Raw genomic sequence first — 14,956 nt, 5'->3', positions numbered from 1 at the left:
TTCAATTGGGCGTTTCACTCAAAGTGGCATTCTGACTCCATCATTTGAAAAGCAAACCATGTTAAGTGATGCAAAGACACATTAGCGGTGTTTTCACTAGTGCTTTCAGGCTTTCAGAGTCCTCTGTAATCATTTTCTCCTCATCAGATTTGAGACTCCACTTCATTATCATCTGTCTTTTTTTGTTTTTCTTCTCGTTTTGTTCAAATGTGTTCTCATTTTTTTGATCCACAGAGCAAGTTGAGAGTGCAGGGGGAAAATATATATGTCAGACATAGCAATTTAATGTTGGAGGTTTGTATGTTGTTCTGTATGCAATCAAAACTATTGAGAAACACAATGAAGTTCAATGAAAGAAAGAGCAAAAGCTTAATTGATGGAGGACATTTGTCCCCTCTCTGGCTACTGTCCTGGGCTGCCTCTCATTCTTCCTCTTTCAGGCTTTGTGTGCATGCTTTAGTGTGTGTGTAGTGTGTGTGTACACCCATGCATGGGTTGCATGTTAACTGGGTGATCTGAATGTACGTGATTTTTAACGTTTGTGTTTGTAAGATTTGGGAATTGCTCTCATAACAGCACTAATAGCATTTCCCTAACCAGACAGGTGACTTTCTGCTTTGTTTGCGGTGATTGTTTACATTTTATTGTATAACTTAAAGAAGTTACTCATCCTGGGGGTGAACCTGTCGGTGCTGAAGACACACACTCATAACCTCTGAGACAAGCAGACCACTCCAGAACACGCCACAAAGTGCTTTACTTACTTTTTGTCCTGTTTATAATCCAATTATCTAGCGATTGGTCAAGGAAGAAAATGTTGTTTAAAGAAACAAGTCATTAAAATTAGAAAATAAAAATCATTTGGTTTGAAATATGATTAGTTTACTTTGGCTATTTTCTTCCACAGAAGTAACAAGTCAAACCTGATTTTGACGTATTATTACTGAAAAACTAAACAACAATCTTATTTATTTGTTTAGGATAGATAGATAGATAGATAGATAGATAGATAGATAGATAGATAGATAGATAGATAGATAGATAGATAGATAGATAGATAGATAGATAGATAGATAGATAGATAGATAGATAGATAGATAGATAGATAGATAGATAGATAGATAGATAGATAGATAGATAGATAGATAGATAGATAGATAGATAGATAGATAGATAGATAGATAGATTGATTGATTGATTGATTGATTTTGAGGAGTTTTTTATAAACCTGATATTGCTAGTATTACACTACCTGACAAAAGTCTTGTTGCGGATCCCAGTTGTAAAAGCAACACATAATATCTTAAATTCTAGTTGATCATTTGGAAGCAGAAGGTCGATTTTCGCATCAATCATCTGCTGATCTGCATCCCAATCAACACAAATACTGCAGAAGACATACTGGAATCCACATGGAGCCAAGATTCTTACAAAAATCAGTCAAGTTTGGTGAAGGTAAAATCATGGTTTGGGGTTACATTCAGTATGGGGGCGTGCGAGAGATCTGCAGAGTGGAGGATCAACATCAACAGCCTGAGGGATCAAGACATTTGTGCTGCCCATTACATTACAAACCACAGGAGAGGGACAATTCTCCAGCAGGATAGCGCTCCTGCTCATACTTCAGCCTCCACATCAAAGCTCCTGAAAGCAGAGAAGGTGAAGCTGCTCCAGGATTGGCCAGCCCAGTCACCAGAGATGAACATTATTGAGCATGTCTGGGGTAAGATGAAGGAAGAGGTGTTGAAGATGAACACAAAGAGTCTTGATGAGCTCTGGGAGTCCTGCTGAACACTTTCTTCTTCATTCCAGATGACTTTATTAATCAGTGATTTGAGTCAGTGCAGAGATGTATGGATGCAGTCCTCCAAGCTCATGATGGAGTCAGACACAATATTCATTCTGTCTCCACTGCAGCAGGACTTTATATTCTATACTGGACATTATTTCTGTTCAGTGATGAGACTTTAGTCTAAGCAGAGTCAGAGCTTACTGTCCTAATGAAATCATTAATAATCAAGGCATGATCAAATTTTATTGTGCTCAAATAAGTGTCATCTAGAGGCCTTTGCCTTTCATATAAGCCACTTCTGATACCAAATGATCAACTAGTTATTATTTGCTGTTCCTAAAACATGGATGGGCGAAAAGACTTTAGTCAGGTAGACTAAATTAAAGAGTATTTTGTCATTTGAATTGATTTTGCTCTAACATTGTCTAATAATTTTGTGTTTCGATCAAATAATCCAAATCGAGCTACTGATGCTCATGCAAATAGATTGATGTTCAATAAAAGTAAAACAACGGCATCACAGTGTCAGCATACTGATGACTCTAAAACAAGGGTGTCCGATCCTGCTCCTACAGATCCACCTTCCTGCAGAGTTTAGCAGCGACTCTGAACAACCTCTAATAAACAACTAAACCATTTAATTAGGATCTGAAGAAACACTTGGTTATAAATACAGGTGTGTTTGATTAAGGTTGCAGCTGAACTCTGCAGGAAGGTAGATCTCCAGGACCAGGATTGTGCACCCCTGCTCTAAAAACACTAGTGGGTGTTTCCTCATTTTGACAAACTGGTCGCACGCTCAGACTGGCATTTAGTGGGTGTCTTTGGCACAGGCACAGTGTTTTACTGCACCGCTCCAGTCCTCAGTGTGTACACAAGTCCTGCCTCACTGCTGACCTCTGACCTGACCCTCGTAATCCCATCATTACACCAGGATCAAACACTTTTGGGATTACCAGCCTCCTTCAAACCACTCAAAGAAAGTTTGAGGATGTTTCCTGTTGACTGGACCGCTTATTTGAGTGAGGGATAGATGTACAGAAAATTGAGCTGCTCTTAGGTGTGTCAGATGAATTATAAACACTTGCATAAGGTATTGCTTTATGTACAGCATGACTTTTAGTGGTCTTTGCTCAGAGGTTAAATAAGAGCCTGAGCATCGCTATGTTGTTTTTACAGACATTCAGATTCTGTCCAAACAGTAACTACTGAAACAAACTACAAATAAGCTCCTTTTAAGCCAGAGAGCTTTTCAAAATGATGTTACACCCCTTCAGGTTGAAGAATTAACTACACTGTAAAACCCAATAAGTGGAGGTAACTTAAACCGTTTGAGGAAACCGATTGCAACAAACCATTTAAGTTCTAAAGCTAATCCTAATGAGTACTGTGAACTTAATCCGTTTGAGTAATCGAAGCTATTTGAGCACAGTTAACTCCAATAAATGAAGAGAACTCAAACCAACTGAGCACTGTAAAGCCAAATAAGTTAAGGCAACTCAAACCGTTTGAGGAAACTGATTTCTGCAAGTTAAAAAACGAATCTATGTGAGTACTGTGAACTTACTCCATTTAAGATGAAGTAATGAGGCATTTAATGAACTCATGACCTTCAACACTGAGTTCAAAACTCTTTTCAAATGAGTTGAATTAACTTTTAGTACATTTTGAGTTAACTACACTCATTTCATTATGTAAAGTTGACTGTTGGGTTTTACAGTGTAATAAACATATATCTTGATTTTTTTTCCTTTAGTTTTCAACAATTTAGCCCAAAGAACAAATTGGTGTGATGTACCACAGCAGTGTTTCTCAAAGGACGACCAGCTCTGCACATTTTTGTCTCCTTAACCAAACACACCAGATTCAGATCATCAGCTCATAATCAGAGACTGAAAGACCTGAAATAGGTGTGACAGACAAAGGAGACATCCAAGACACATGCAGTGCTGGTGCTCTTCCAGCCACGTGGTTGAGAAACACTGTACTTCAGAGCACACTTCTTTGGTTACAAATAGTTCGAATTGAATGGTGGTGAGGTCGTTTTGAATGAAGTCTGGCATATCCAGAGGTTTGTTTGAGTAATTCCAAACAGTTTACCAAAGTCTGTGCTGATGAACTGGCTCAAACCACCAAAGCAAGCTCTGAATAACTCTGTTTTAGTCGAATTTTGTGTCACATTAAACATTAAAATGAGTTTTTCTGTTTTAATTAGGCATGGGCCTTGAAAACGGTTATCATCACACGCCTAGTTTCACTAAAAGCTGAAGTCTGTATCTCTGTCCCTCACACACTTATTTTCATTTACGTCGAATTAATAGTGGCGTCCAACATTATTACAGCGCAATAAAAGATCTTAAGATTGTCATGTTCACCAAACTAAACGAGAATATTTGCTAAATATTATTTGAAGATTATTCTGGAGGCTGCGGTCAGTCAGTCAGGTGTGCAGTGAGGCTGGACTCTTTACCGTGGTTCAGGTCTCTCCATGACTAATGTGCTGGTTGTTGGTTGTCCCTCTGTCCTCCCCCCGCCTGCCTGCCTGTCCCCTGTGCTGCTGCGGGCCCTTCAGGACTTGGATAAGACCCAGGAGGATGTGTTGAAACATCAGGCTAGCATTAGCGAGCTAAAGCGCAGTTTTATGGAGGCTGCGCCCGAGCCCAGGCCCAGTCAGTGGGACAAGCGCCTGACGGGCAGCCCTGCCACCACCCTGCGCCTGCAGGCTCCAGGGGTATGTGTGCTTCTGCTCGGGATACGGACCCTCTGCATGCCTCTTCGTCCTGCCCTCCTCGCTCTCAGATCAGGGGTCTCTGTGTGTTTCTGCTGCATGCTGCTAGGCCTGTCACGATAGTCAGTAGTAGTGCTGCACCATATTGGAAAAACACCAGCCCAAATGAGCTCAAGTCTGCAGCCCACCAACAGAATAATTCATGATTCACGAATAATGTTAAAGCCATTTTACAAGGACATCTTGGCTTATTCATATGCTGTTGTGTGATCATTATATAAACACAGACATAAATTCATCTTAAAATGACGACATTGTTTATTGCAATTTTAATGATGATATATCACACAGCAAAATTGACTTATCGTGACGGGCCTTCTGGGACAGTTGGGAAGATGTTAAGTGAAATTAGTGCTCAGGTTATTGAATTCACTTTAAAGCCTTGTTAACGGCGACACCTGTGGCTGTTCAGTGAACTGCAGCCGGAAACTTCTTTCTCATGCAAATGCACTCAAATGTGATTTAATGCGCTGAAAAGGTTATTTTCTTCTATGATTATATGTAAATACCTCTGAGTTTAAATATTAATAATGATAGTCCAGATCAGTGGTTATGACCCACATTGGGGGTCGCCGAAGTTTCTCACTCTATTTTGAGAGTTACTTAATTATTGACATTTGATTGTACTATTTTAACAATCATTTAAAGTGTATTTAATTACAGCTTTGAAAAGGTAAACATTAAAGTAATTTATTGTCAAATATCTACCTTTTCTATAAGCACCACCTACTGTCGGGAAGTGGGTAGTTCACCCAAAAATTGAACGTTATATTATTATTTACTATTACTATTTCATTTGTTCGAAAACCCCATTTGAGTTTCTCCTGTTGAACACAATAGAAGATATTTGAAAGTAAACCGGTAACCATTGACTTCCAAGGTATTACTTTTTCTTGCTATGGAAGTCTATGGTTACTGGTACTTAGCTTTCTTTTAAGTATTTTATTTTGTGCTCAATAGAATAAAGAAAGTCATTATGGTTTGGAATCACTTGAGGTTGAAACAGTTAATTTAACTACTGAGTAATATTAAGTACATTTGCTTATTACTTTATATGGTTTAGGTTAGGACGCAGGTTCGGTTTAGTGTTAGTTTCATGTAATTATCCATAATAAAGTAAGCAAATAAAACATCTTAAACCCCTTTATGAGTTTCTTTCTCCTGTTGAACACATTAGAAGATATTTTAAAGAAAGCTGCAAACCGGTAACTATTGACTTCCATAGTATTTGTTTTTCTTACTATGGAAGTCAATGGTTACCGGTTTTCTTCAAAATAGCTTCTATTGTGCGCAACAGAATAAAGAAACTCATTAGGGTTTGGAATCATTTAAGGTTGAAACAGTTCATTTAACTACTGAGTAATATTAATTGCTTACATTTACTTATTACTTTATATAGTTCGGGTTAGGGCACAGGTCAGGTTTAGTGTTAGTTTCATGTTAATATGCATCTTATTAAAGTAAGCAAAAAATATATATCTTAAAATAAAGGCCCAGCAAAACTAAATACCGCATAAACATATGTACTAATATAGAATATAAATCATGCTTTTGTATGTGCAAAACAAAAGTATGTTTTTTTTCTTTTAGCACAATTGAAGATACAAACAAATCACATTTTTGCATGAACATATGTACTGATATAGCAGCTAAACAAAAGTACAATTTTAGCACAATGAAGACGTGCATGGTCTTGAGTGTCTCTTAATGAAATTATTTAGATGATCGCATTCCCAGCGTAAGCCCCGTTAGCATGAGATGCCTAGCTAACACCTGTCACTCCTGACGTCACAATGCACTATTGTCTAAGTGGATTTACAAAGACTACCCATAATCCCAGCTGTCTCACGGATACACACACACACACACACATACACGCACGGCTCCTATCCTCTACATCAGCCAATAGGAGGGCAGCGTTGAGTCTGATTGGTTGTTCTTCATGCTGCCGCTGCTCTTTCTGTTTTCTTCATGTGTATATATATATGCTGTTCTGTTGTTTTCTCTCGCTGTTTCTTGTGTTAGCCGAACGCTTCTTCTCTCGTTGTTTAGGTTTGCTGCTCTTCTCAGTTGCAGTTTTTACTCACACAGTGTCTCTTTCAGCTGCACATGTGATGATGCTGCCTCTGTGTTTCACAATCACTGGTTTCTTTGTCAGTGTTGATGATCAGCTCCTGCTGGAGACTTGGTTGCACATTTATGCCTGTTTGCGTGTTTATTTCTTTATGTTTGTGATTGCAAATGCTTTTCATTCTCTTCACGTTGAAATGCTTTGACTGCAGCTCCTTCAGTGTGTGTGTGTGTGTGTGTGTGTGTGTGTGTGTGTGTGTGTGTGTGTGCTGGTTCTGGTGGTTTACGAGAACACAGATTTGTATAATGTGAGCTAGGTAGTACTTTGTTGAGATGTTTCATGAGGACTTTAGCTTAAGAATGGTACTGAATGAGTTGTTGTGACATTCAGAAGTGTGAGGGTTGGGTTTAGTGGTGCAGTAGAGCTGTACAGTAGCTCTTTACTATATAAAAGACATTACACCTCTGGAGAGTCCTCATAAACCATCAAAAGCAAGGTGTGTGTGTGTGTGTGTGTGTGTGTGTGTGTGTGTGATTGAATATGTGCATGTGTGTGCTTATGTGTGTGTGTGTGTGTGTGTGTGTGTGTGTGTGTGTGTGTGTTTGTGTGAGTGTGTACATCTGTGTATGTTCGTGTACATGTGTATGCATTTATGTATGTGTGCATGTAGACGTCTGTCCGGTGTGCATACATGTATGTGTGCATGCCTGTGTGTGTGTGTGTGTGTGTGTGTGTGTGTGTGTGTGTGTGTGTGTACATGTCTGTGCACATTTGTGAACATGTTTACGTGTAATTGTGTGTGTGTGCATGCATGTATATGTGCGTGCGTGTGTGTACATGTTTGTGCACGTTTGTGTGTGTGTGTGTGTGCATACATGCATCAATACGTGTACCTGTGTACGTATGTGTGTGGATGTGTCTACTTGTGTGTTTGCAAGTGCATGTGTGTGTGTAAATGTGTGTCTGCATACATGTATATGTGCATGCGTGCGTGTGTGTGTGTGTTTGCATGCATTTGTGTTCATGGGTATGTACTTGTGTGTGAATGTGAGTGTAAATGTCTGTGTGTGTTTGTGTGTGTGCATGCATTTTTGTACGTGTGTGTATGTGCGTGTATGTGTGAGTGTATATGTGTGCATACGCTCGTATGTGTGTGTGTGTGTGTGTGGGGGTGTAAATGTTTGTCTGCGTGCGTGTTTACATGTGTGTGTGTGTGTGTGTGTGTGTGTGTGTGTGTGTGTGTGTGTGTGTGTGTGTGTGTGTGTGTGTGTGTGTTTGCAAGTGCATACGTGTGTGTATGTTTGTGTGCCTGTTGTATACATGCGAGCATGCATATGTGTGTGTGTGTGTGCGTGCATGTATTAGTAGTTGTTCTTTCCTCACTGAAGTGCTTCTGCGTTTCTCTCTCTTGTTTCTTCTCTCTCTCTCTCTCTCTCTCTGTGTGTGTGTTTGTGTGTGTGTTGCTGTCCTCTCCTCTGCTTGTCTCTGGTGATGTGCTGTGGTCACTGTAGAGTTTAGAAGAGGAGCTCACCTCTCTGTTTCTGAGTAAGGCCTGTTTCTCGGCTCTGTCTGGCTCCTGCAGTGCCGCTGCTGCTCCAGCAGAGGGCAGGAGAGTCTCAGCTCAGCCCGAGGTGCCGCTTCTCTCTCCATTTCTCCTGCTGTGTTTTCTGCCTGCTCCTCCTGAAAACTAAAGTTCATGCTCAGATCTGACAGTAGAGTCTGAAGAACACTGTGATGCTTCAGAAATGAGCAGAGAGTAGTGCTGAAGCAACTCTTTACTTGCTCATTTAGCTTTATAATCATCACATAACACACATCATGAATATTGTGTGCATGCTGATGACAACTGACATTAAGAGTCATTCCCTTGATTGTCATTTTAAGTGCAAAGATGACATTGATTGAGATGTCTTTGCCAAGAAAACATATCTCGTCATAAATCTGTCATTAACATGATTGCCACGAGGCCATTGTACTTGTGTCCTGAATGTAACTGCATCGTTCATATTTTTCTTGATCTCAACTACAGCGATACAAATTAAATTAGTCATTAAAATGTCATTGAATATTAATGATATAACATTTTTGACTCTTTTAATGAGAAGTTTAATGATGAATTCAGTTTGTTCTACTGAAAAAGTGATCAGAAAAGTATTGACACCATTATTATGGTCTCAAGACAATTATGTTTATGACAGATTTATGACAAGTTTTGTAGTCTTGATAATGTCAAGTTGTCATGACAAAGGCATCTCATAATTGCATTTTAAATCTGAGCGAGTGACACAATAACAGCTGTAATAAGCAGCAATTTTCTCATTCTTGCTATGTCATATCATGATTATAAATATGCCATAACAGCCTTATGAACACTCCCTTCAACCCGAAATTACATTTGACAGAAACCAAAATACTAAATAATAATAATAAAATGAACACTTTAAGGTGCAGTATGTAAGTTTGACACCCAGTGGCTGAACTAGGTATTGCACTCCTGGAGCAAAACACATTCACCCGGCTCCTCCTTTGACGAGTCCACACACGCTCAGGTTGCCAGATTGACATGAGTGTGCATGACTATCCAGCCTAAAGGCTGATTTAAGTCATAAATAAAAACAACAGCACACACTAGAAGGAATATTTTCTATACTAAAGGAGTTTTTGTCCTAACAAACACCGTAAATTTATATTTTAGAAACGGCTTCTAGTTCTCACAACAACAGAAAACTGACAATGATCAGCTCAGGTGCACCTCATGAGCTTTATTCAGTGTTAAATGCTAATAATGTGAGTGTGAAAGCCATTTTACATCACATTTATTACTATACTACTGAAAGCAGCAGCAGATAGATCACGCCAGATCTGGAAAATAAAATAAATTAAACTCTAGAACTGTGATTCAGTGCAAACCAACACATATCAGTGATTCAGCATCTACATTTAATCATGTTAAAGAGGTTTAATATGTATTCATTAGATGATAAACCTTGCCATTTGTCTGGAGTGCAGTGAGTGCACTATTCTGTGCTTCTGAATGGCTGCATTTACATTTCTGTCGTGTTTCGTCTGGTGCAAACAGCCAAATTGCTCATCACTGCAAATCTCATCAAGTAGCGTGTTGTTAGGACACGGGCTTACAATGCAACATGCTCACATAATGTTCACGCTTGTAATATTTATATTATTTGCTAATAATAAGCCCCTCATGTGGAACTCTGAATCTGCGTCTCATTTCGGAGTCTGCTACTGTCCAACAGAGGTCACATTTCGGTCGCAGACACATGCTTTCAGAGCCTTTCTGAATGAATAAATCAAAATATGCTACTTTCCACCAAGGCAACCCTGGCTGCTGGAATATAATTGGCTAAACTGGCATTGGGTGGGTTAAATGACCAAAACACAGACAGCCATTCCGGCACATAACAAGAATGTTCACTGAGCATGTTTCTGAAATATCTGCAGACATATTATGGTATTTTATGCTTTAAAAGAGTCAAAAACTCACATACAGCACTTTTAACAATAACATTTCCCACTATTAATGTTGAAATCTTCACATTTTAATTCACAAAGAGGAAACATGTGAGGCCCTGGACCACTAAATCGGGTCATCCCTTCACTGTATGAAGTCAGACTGGGCATAAACTTAACCTAACAACATCCTCTAGTTTCATCTTTGCCGTCGTGTATGTGTGAATCTTCTAGTTATGTGTGTGCAAGTTTGTGTGTGTGTGAGATCTTCTGTTAAACCTCAGAGAGTGTTTACACCTGCTCTTTCAGCCACGGGTGTAAATATATATGTGTGTGTGTGTGTGTGTGTCTTAAACCGTGTGTCCTATGGTTATCTTCAGGCTCCACAGATCAGCTCTCCTCTCCCCGAGGCCGACAGCAGAGACGCCAGCAAGGTGCTCCAGCGTCCTCCTCCAGCTAACCTCACCTGCGCAAAACACACACACGCCTAACACTCTCACACACACTTCTCATCTGTTTTCCATTGCAGACGCTCTCCATCTCGCCAGATCCATCATTCATCCATCTGTCTGTCCGTCCATCTGCTCATCTTTCAGCTTGTCATGATTGTGTCTCTCTCGTTCTGTTGCTTGCGGATTATATATGTGTGTGTCAGTGTTTATGGACCTTAGTCACATGTTTGAGTTCACACTCAAATGAGAGCAGTGCTGCGAGCCGCAGATGTGGAGTGTGTTCACTGAGATCTTCCTTAAAGGCTAAAGATTTAAATATTTGACCAATGTGTTTAAATATAGTCAAGTACTTTTTTAAATGTAAGTGTTTTCAACACATTTTTAAACATAATACTGTTAATCGGCCATTTCTAATAGTTAATTTTTTTTGTCTTCGTGATGACAGTTGTTATCACCAGCTCGCTCCCGACCACACCATAAAAGGGATCAGATACACAAAAAGCTATTAATGAAATAAAGATTTATTAAAGGGAATAACAAAGTATAACAAACTGGCTAAGGATTTAAAATAAATAAGAAATCAACTGAAATTCAGCTGTAAAAAAAACATAAGATGGTGAAACAAAAGAGTTGGAACAAAATCACCTGTCTGGGGAATAAATCCTGGTTTATACTTCTACGTCAAGTGACTGGCGTGACCCACTGCGCATGTAACGTGCGTAACTGTGCATTTATACTTCTGCGCGCTGTCGGTCTGCATTAACACTTCCAAAACGCTAGTTGGCAGTGAGGTGTAAATGTTCCTCTGTGTCGAGTTTCTTCGCTGCTGTTCTGTTTTTCCTGAACACTTCCTGAATGTACAAGTGGCTCAAACTCGCTCATTTTGAGGCAGGAACCGGCGGACGTGCAACAACTTTAACTATGATGTAAATCCAAAACAAAACTTTCCATCCGGAGCTCCTTCACGGGACTCCACACTTGTAAACAAACATCCCTTCGGGCTCGTTTGACTCTCGGTCCCGCCCAGACTCGTCAGCGCTACCAAGCTGACCAATCACAGAGCTCGCGCTACGCGTAGTTGCGAGGTGTAGTTACATTTTTTGAGAGGTGCACGTCAGTGACGCCGACAGCCACAGCGTAGGGCTATGCGTCAGCACGTAGGCAGTGCTGTAGCATACACGTGCGCTTGACGTAGAAGTATGAATCAGCCTTAACGGTCCATCAGAGGAAGTGCCGTTCTTCACAGAAAGTTCAAATATATCCTACAGAGACCCAAAGAAATTTCTTTCGTTTTCTTTTTTTTTTTTTTTTCTTTTTTCTGTGATTTTTATTTATTTATTTATTTTTTATTTTACATCCTTTGGGTTAAAAAAAATCTACAATTTAAAGTTTTTACATTTTTTGTTTTTAGTTTTAATTTTACAACATGTCCGCTGTAGTGGACCACAGGACCATTTTAGTTTGAAACGACAGCCAAACTCAAACAAAACTGGACAGGATATGGCTGTAAAGGGATATTAATCCAATGTTAATATAACAAAAACTAAACTAAAGCCATTTTTTTTCCTTTTGAATTGAAATTCCTGAAACAGTTTAGTCTGAAACAAAGCCGAAATGACTCAGGCCCCGTTTACACTAGTTTAAAAACACCGTTTTAGATTAAAAACCATCCGCGTCCACACTAGCTTTCACCTAGCGTTTCTGAACATATCTCCGTCCACACTACGCCACCAATAGCGTATATCACGTGATCATTCGCGCACTCTGGGCATGTGCGTTCTAGCGAATATATTCAACTGCTCTTGTAAAAAAGGCAGAGTTTAACTGCACAATGGCGCCTAAAACAGACAATAGTGCAAACAGCGCTCCCATTTCTGTGTCCATGTTGTTGTTTACAGTAAATTCTGGTCTGCTGTCTTCCGGTAGCGTTAAAGCCATGTGTTATAGTCATGTGATAGGGGCTTGACAAATAAGGGAAGGATAAGCAATGACACAAAAGCCCCAATCAGGAAGCGAATGTCAGCAGCCCCGCCTCCGTATTCAGATGTCTCCCATAGCAAAACTTATGCATTTTAAAACTGAGGCCCCGTTTACACTAATGCGTTTTCGTTTTAAAATGCATAAGTTTTGCTACAGTTACGCCATCTGTCCACACTACGCCGGAGTTCTCAAGCGCTGAAAACGGAACGTTTCTAAAACGCTGGAGAGGCCGTTTTCATTCTGAAACGCTGCTGCTCCGTCTCAGTGTGGATGAAGGAAAACGGAGACATTTGAATACGGAGGCGGGACTGCTGAGATTCGCTACCTGATTGGGGCTTTTGTGTCATTGCGTATCCTTCCCTTATTCGTCAAGCCCCTATCACATGACTATAACACATGGCTTTAATGCTACCGGAAGACAGTACTGTAAACAACAACATGGACACAGAAATGCGAACGTTGTTTGCACTATTGTCTGTCCATTTTGCAGTTATTCATTTGTTACGTTTAGTAACGTCTCGACCTCGTCGCCTGTCCACAAAAATACCTCTCTTGCTTTCTTTGCCATCGCGTTTAATGTTCAACCGGCGTTTGTTGACTAACAATAACCAAATGCCGAGCGAGACGCATGCTTTGTTTATACTAGAATGCGCATGCCTAGAGTGCGCGAATGGTCACGTGATATACGTTTTTGGTGGCGTAGTGTGGACGGAGATATGTTCAGAAACGCTAGGTGAAACGCTAGTGTGGACGCGGATCGTTTTTGATCTAAAACGCTGTTTTAAAACTAAACGGCACTAGTTTAAACAGGGCCTAAAACTACTGTAAACAGGGCCTCAGGGCTCTCTCTCAGGGTATATCAGCTATGTGTGAACTCTTGAATGGTGCTCTAAAAAGTAGTTGTTCGTGAATGCATGTGAACCCTGTGTAGGCATTTTCCAAAGCTATAATGGTTTCTGAGAAACCCTTTCAAGATTAGATCCTGCTTCAAGGATTAGCCATTTAGCTGCTTCTCCAGTAAACACATCTCATTGAACACACTCATTCATCCCTGCATCACAGCCTTGCTTTTGTTTGCATGTACAGGATACTGACTTTGACAAAGGTCTGCACAAGTTTGTTTCCTTCAGTTTGTTTTTAAGTTATTTTCTTCCTGTGGTCATCGTTTGTTTTTTTGCTTTCTCTCTCCATCCCTTGTTTGTGTGTGTGTGTGTCGTTGTCTGGTGTAGAGCACAGAGGTCAAACCTGAGGTCAACGGTCAGCCAGAGGTCGTAGAAGTCTTGGAAGAAACCGTGGTCATCGAGGAGGTGGTCAAAGCCAAGCCCAAAAGTCCCACTCCTGAACCAGAGAGCGCGGCGCAGGACCGCAGTTTATCGTCTGACAGCGAGAGTGAAGACGAGGCTGAGTATCACGCGCACACGCCCAGCATCTCAGTCCAGCTGATCAAAGAAGAGCCAGAGGAGGAGCTTAACCAACAAGCCCCGCCCTCTGAGCCTGAGCCAATCACAGAAACAGAGCCAGCAGTCCCTGCCCCCTCTGCACAAACCGAAGAGGATGAAGCTCCCAATGGACACTCCCCCATTCCAGAAGCCCCGCCCACTGAGACAGAAGAGGAGGAGCCTCACATTGTCAATGGCGGCGTTTCTCGAGTGGAAACGGAGGTTATTTGTTGTTCGGAGGTAATTATTAATATCAGTTTCAGAGGCCGCCGCTGCTCTTCTTCTCCTCCATTTCCCAAAATCCTTCCCGGATCAAGATCTCTTCAACATAGGCTGCTCCTCTTCACCTTTTTTCTCGAAGGAAGAGATCGTAGTATTAAAATAAACAAGCGTTTTGTCTGCTTAAACATCAGTCATTCCATCCTATCGCCTTTTTACGTTGATTTTATTCCTTTATATTCACACACACACACACACACACACACACACACACACACACACACTAATACACAGGCTTTTAAAGAGTGTATATTGTACATTGCATGTTGTGTGTCAGTGCATGGTTTTTGTGTTGTGTAGCTTGTTCGATATCCTGATTACTGTACATTGAGTCTGTTTGCAGACAAACCAGTGCTGATTTGAACACACAACACGGTAAATCAGGGTGTAACAATATGTTTTAACAATTTAACAATGCTATAAACAAAGCCAAACAAGAGTTAAAATGGTATCATTTTCTGAAAAATAAAGTAATTGTAAATAGTTAAAAATTATACTATGTTAATTTAGGCTTTATATCTGACTTACTTTATATCTGAAAAACATCTAAATATGGTTTTCAATTCAATTAATTTTTGTATTTTCAATGTATCGTTACACCCTAAATTATTGTGAGTGTTTTGAAGCGCAGTATGTTGAAATTTTTCTGATACAGCATCCATTCTGCTCTGTGTGTGTGTGTTT

General features: G+C 40.2%; 2 protein-coding genes across 19 annotated transcripts in view; both read left to right on the top strand.

Annotated features, from left to right (window-relative positions):
- The window catches only part of ppil4 (peptidylprolyl isomerase (cyclophilin)-like 4), an 892,903-nt gene that overhangs the window by 670,937 nt on the left and 207,010 nt on the right, over positions 1–14,956 (top strand). The gene's annotated exons all lie outside the window — the stretch shown is intronic.
- epb41l2 (erythrocyte membrane protein band 4.1-like 2) overlaps positions 1–14,956 on the top strand; it is a gene marked incomplete at its 5' end in the record, with an annotated part of 141,405 nt that overhangs the window by 117,859 nt on the left and 8,590 nt on the right. For 6 of the 18 annotated variants that reach the window (NM_001443353.1, NM_001443354.1, NM_001443352.1 and 3 more), the window contains 1 exon segment: positions 13,784–14,233. In NM_001443353.1, the coding sequence (NP_001430282.1) occupies positions 13,784–14,233 (450 nt within the window). 18 annotated transcript variants of the gene reach the window in all.

The sequence above is a fragment of the Danio rerio genome, chromosome 20 (genome assembly GCF_052040795.2).
Source record: "Danio rerio strain M-AB ecotype USA chromosome 20, GRCz13ab, whole genome shotgun sequence".
NCBI lineage: Eukaryota > Metazoa > Chordata > Actinopteri > Cypriniformes > Danionidae > Danio > Danio rerio.
Note: the sequence above shows the minus strand (reverse complement) of the source record. Positions and strands in the feature narration are given on the sequence as shown.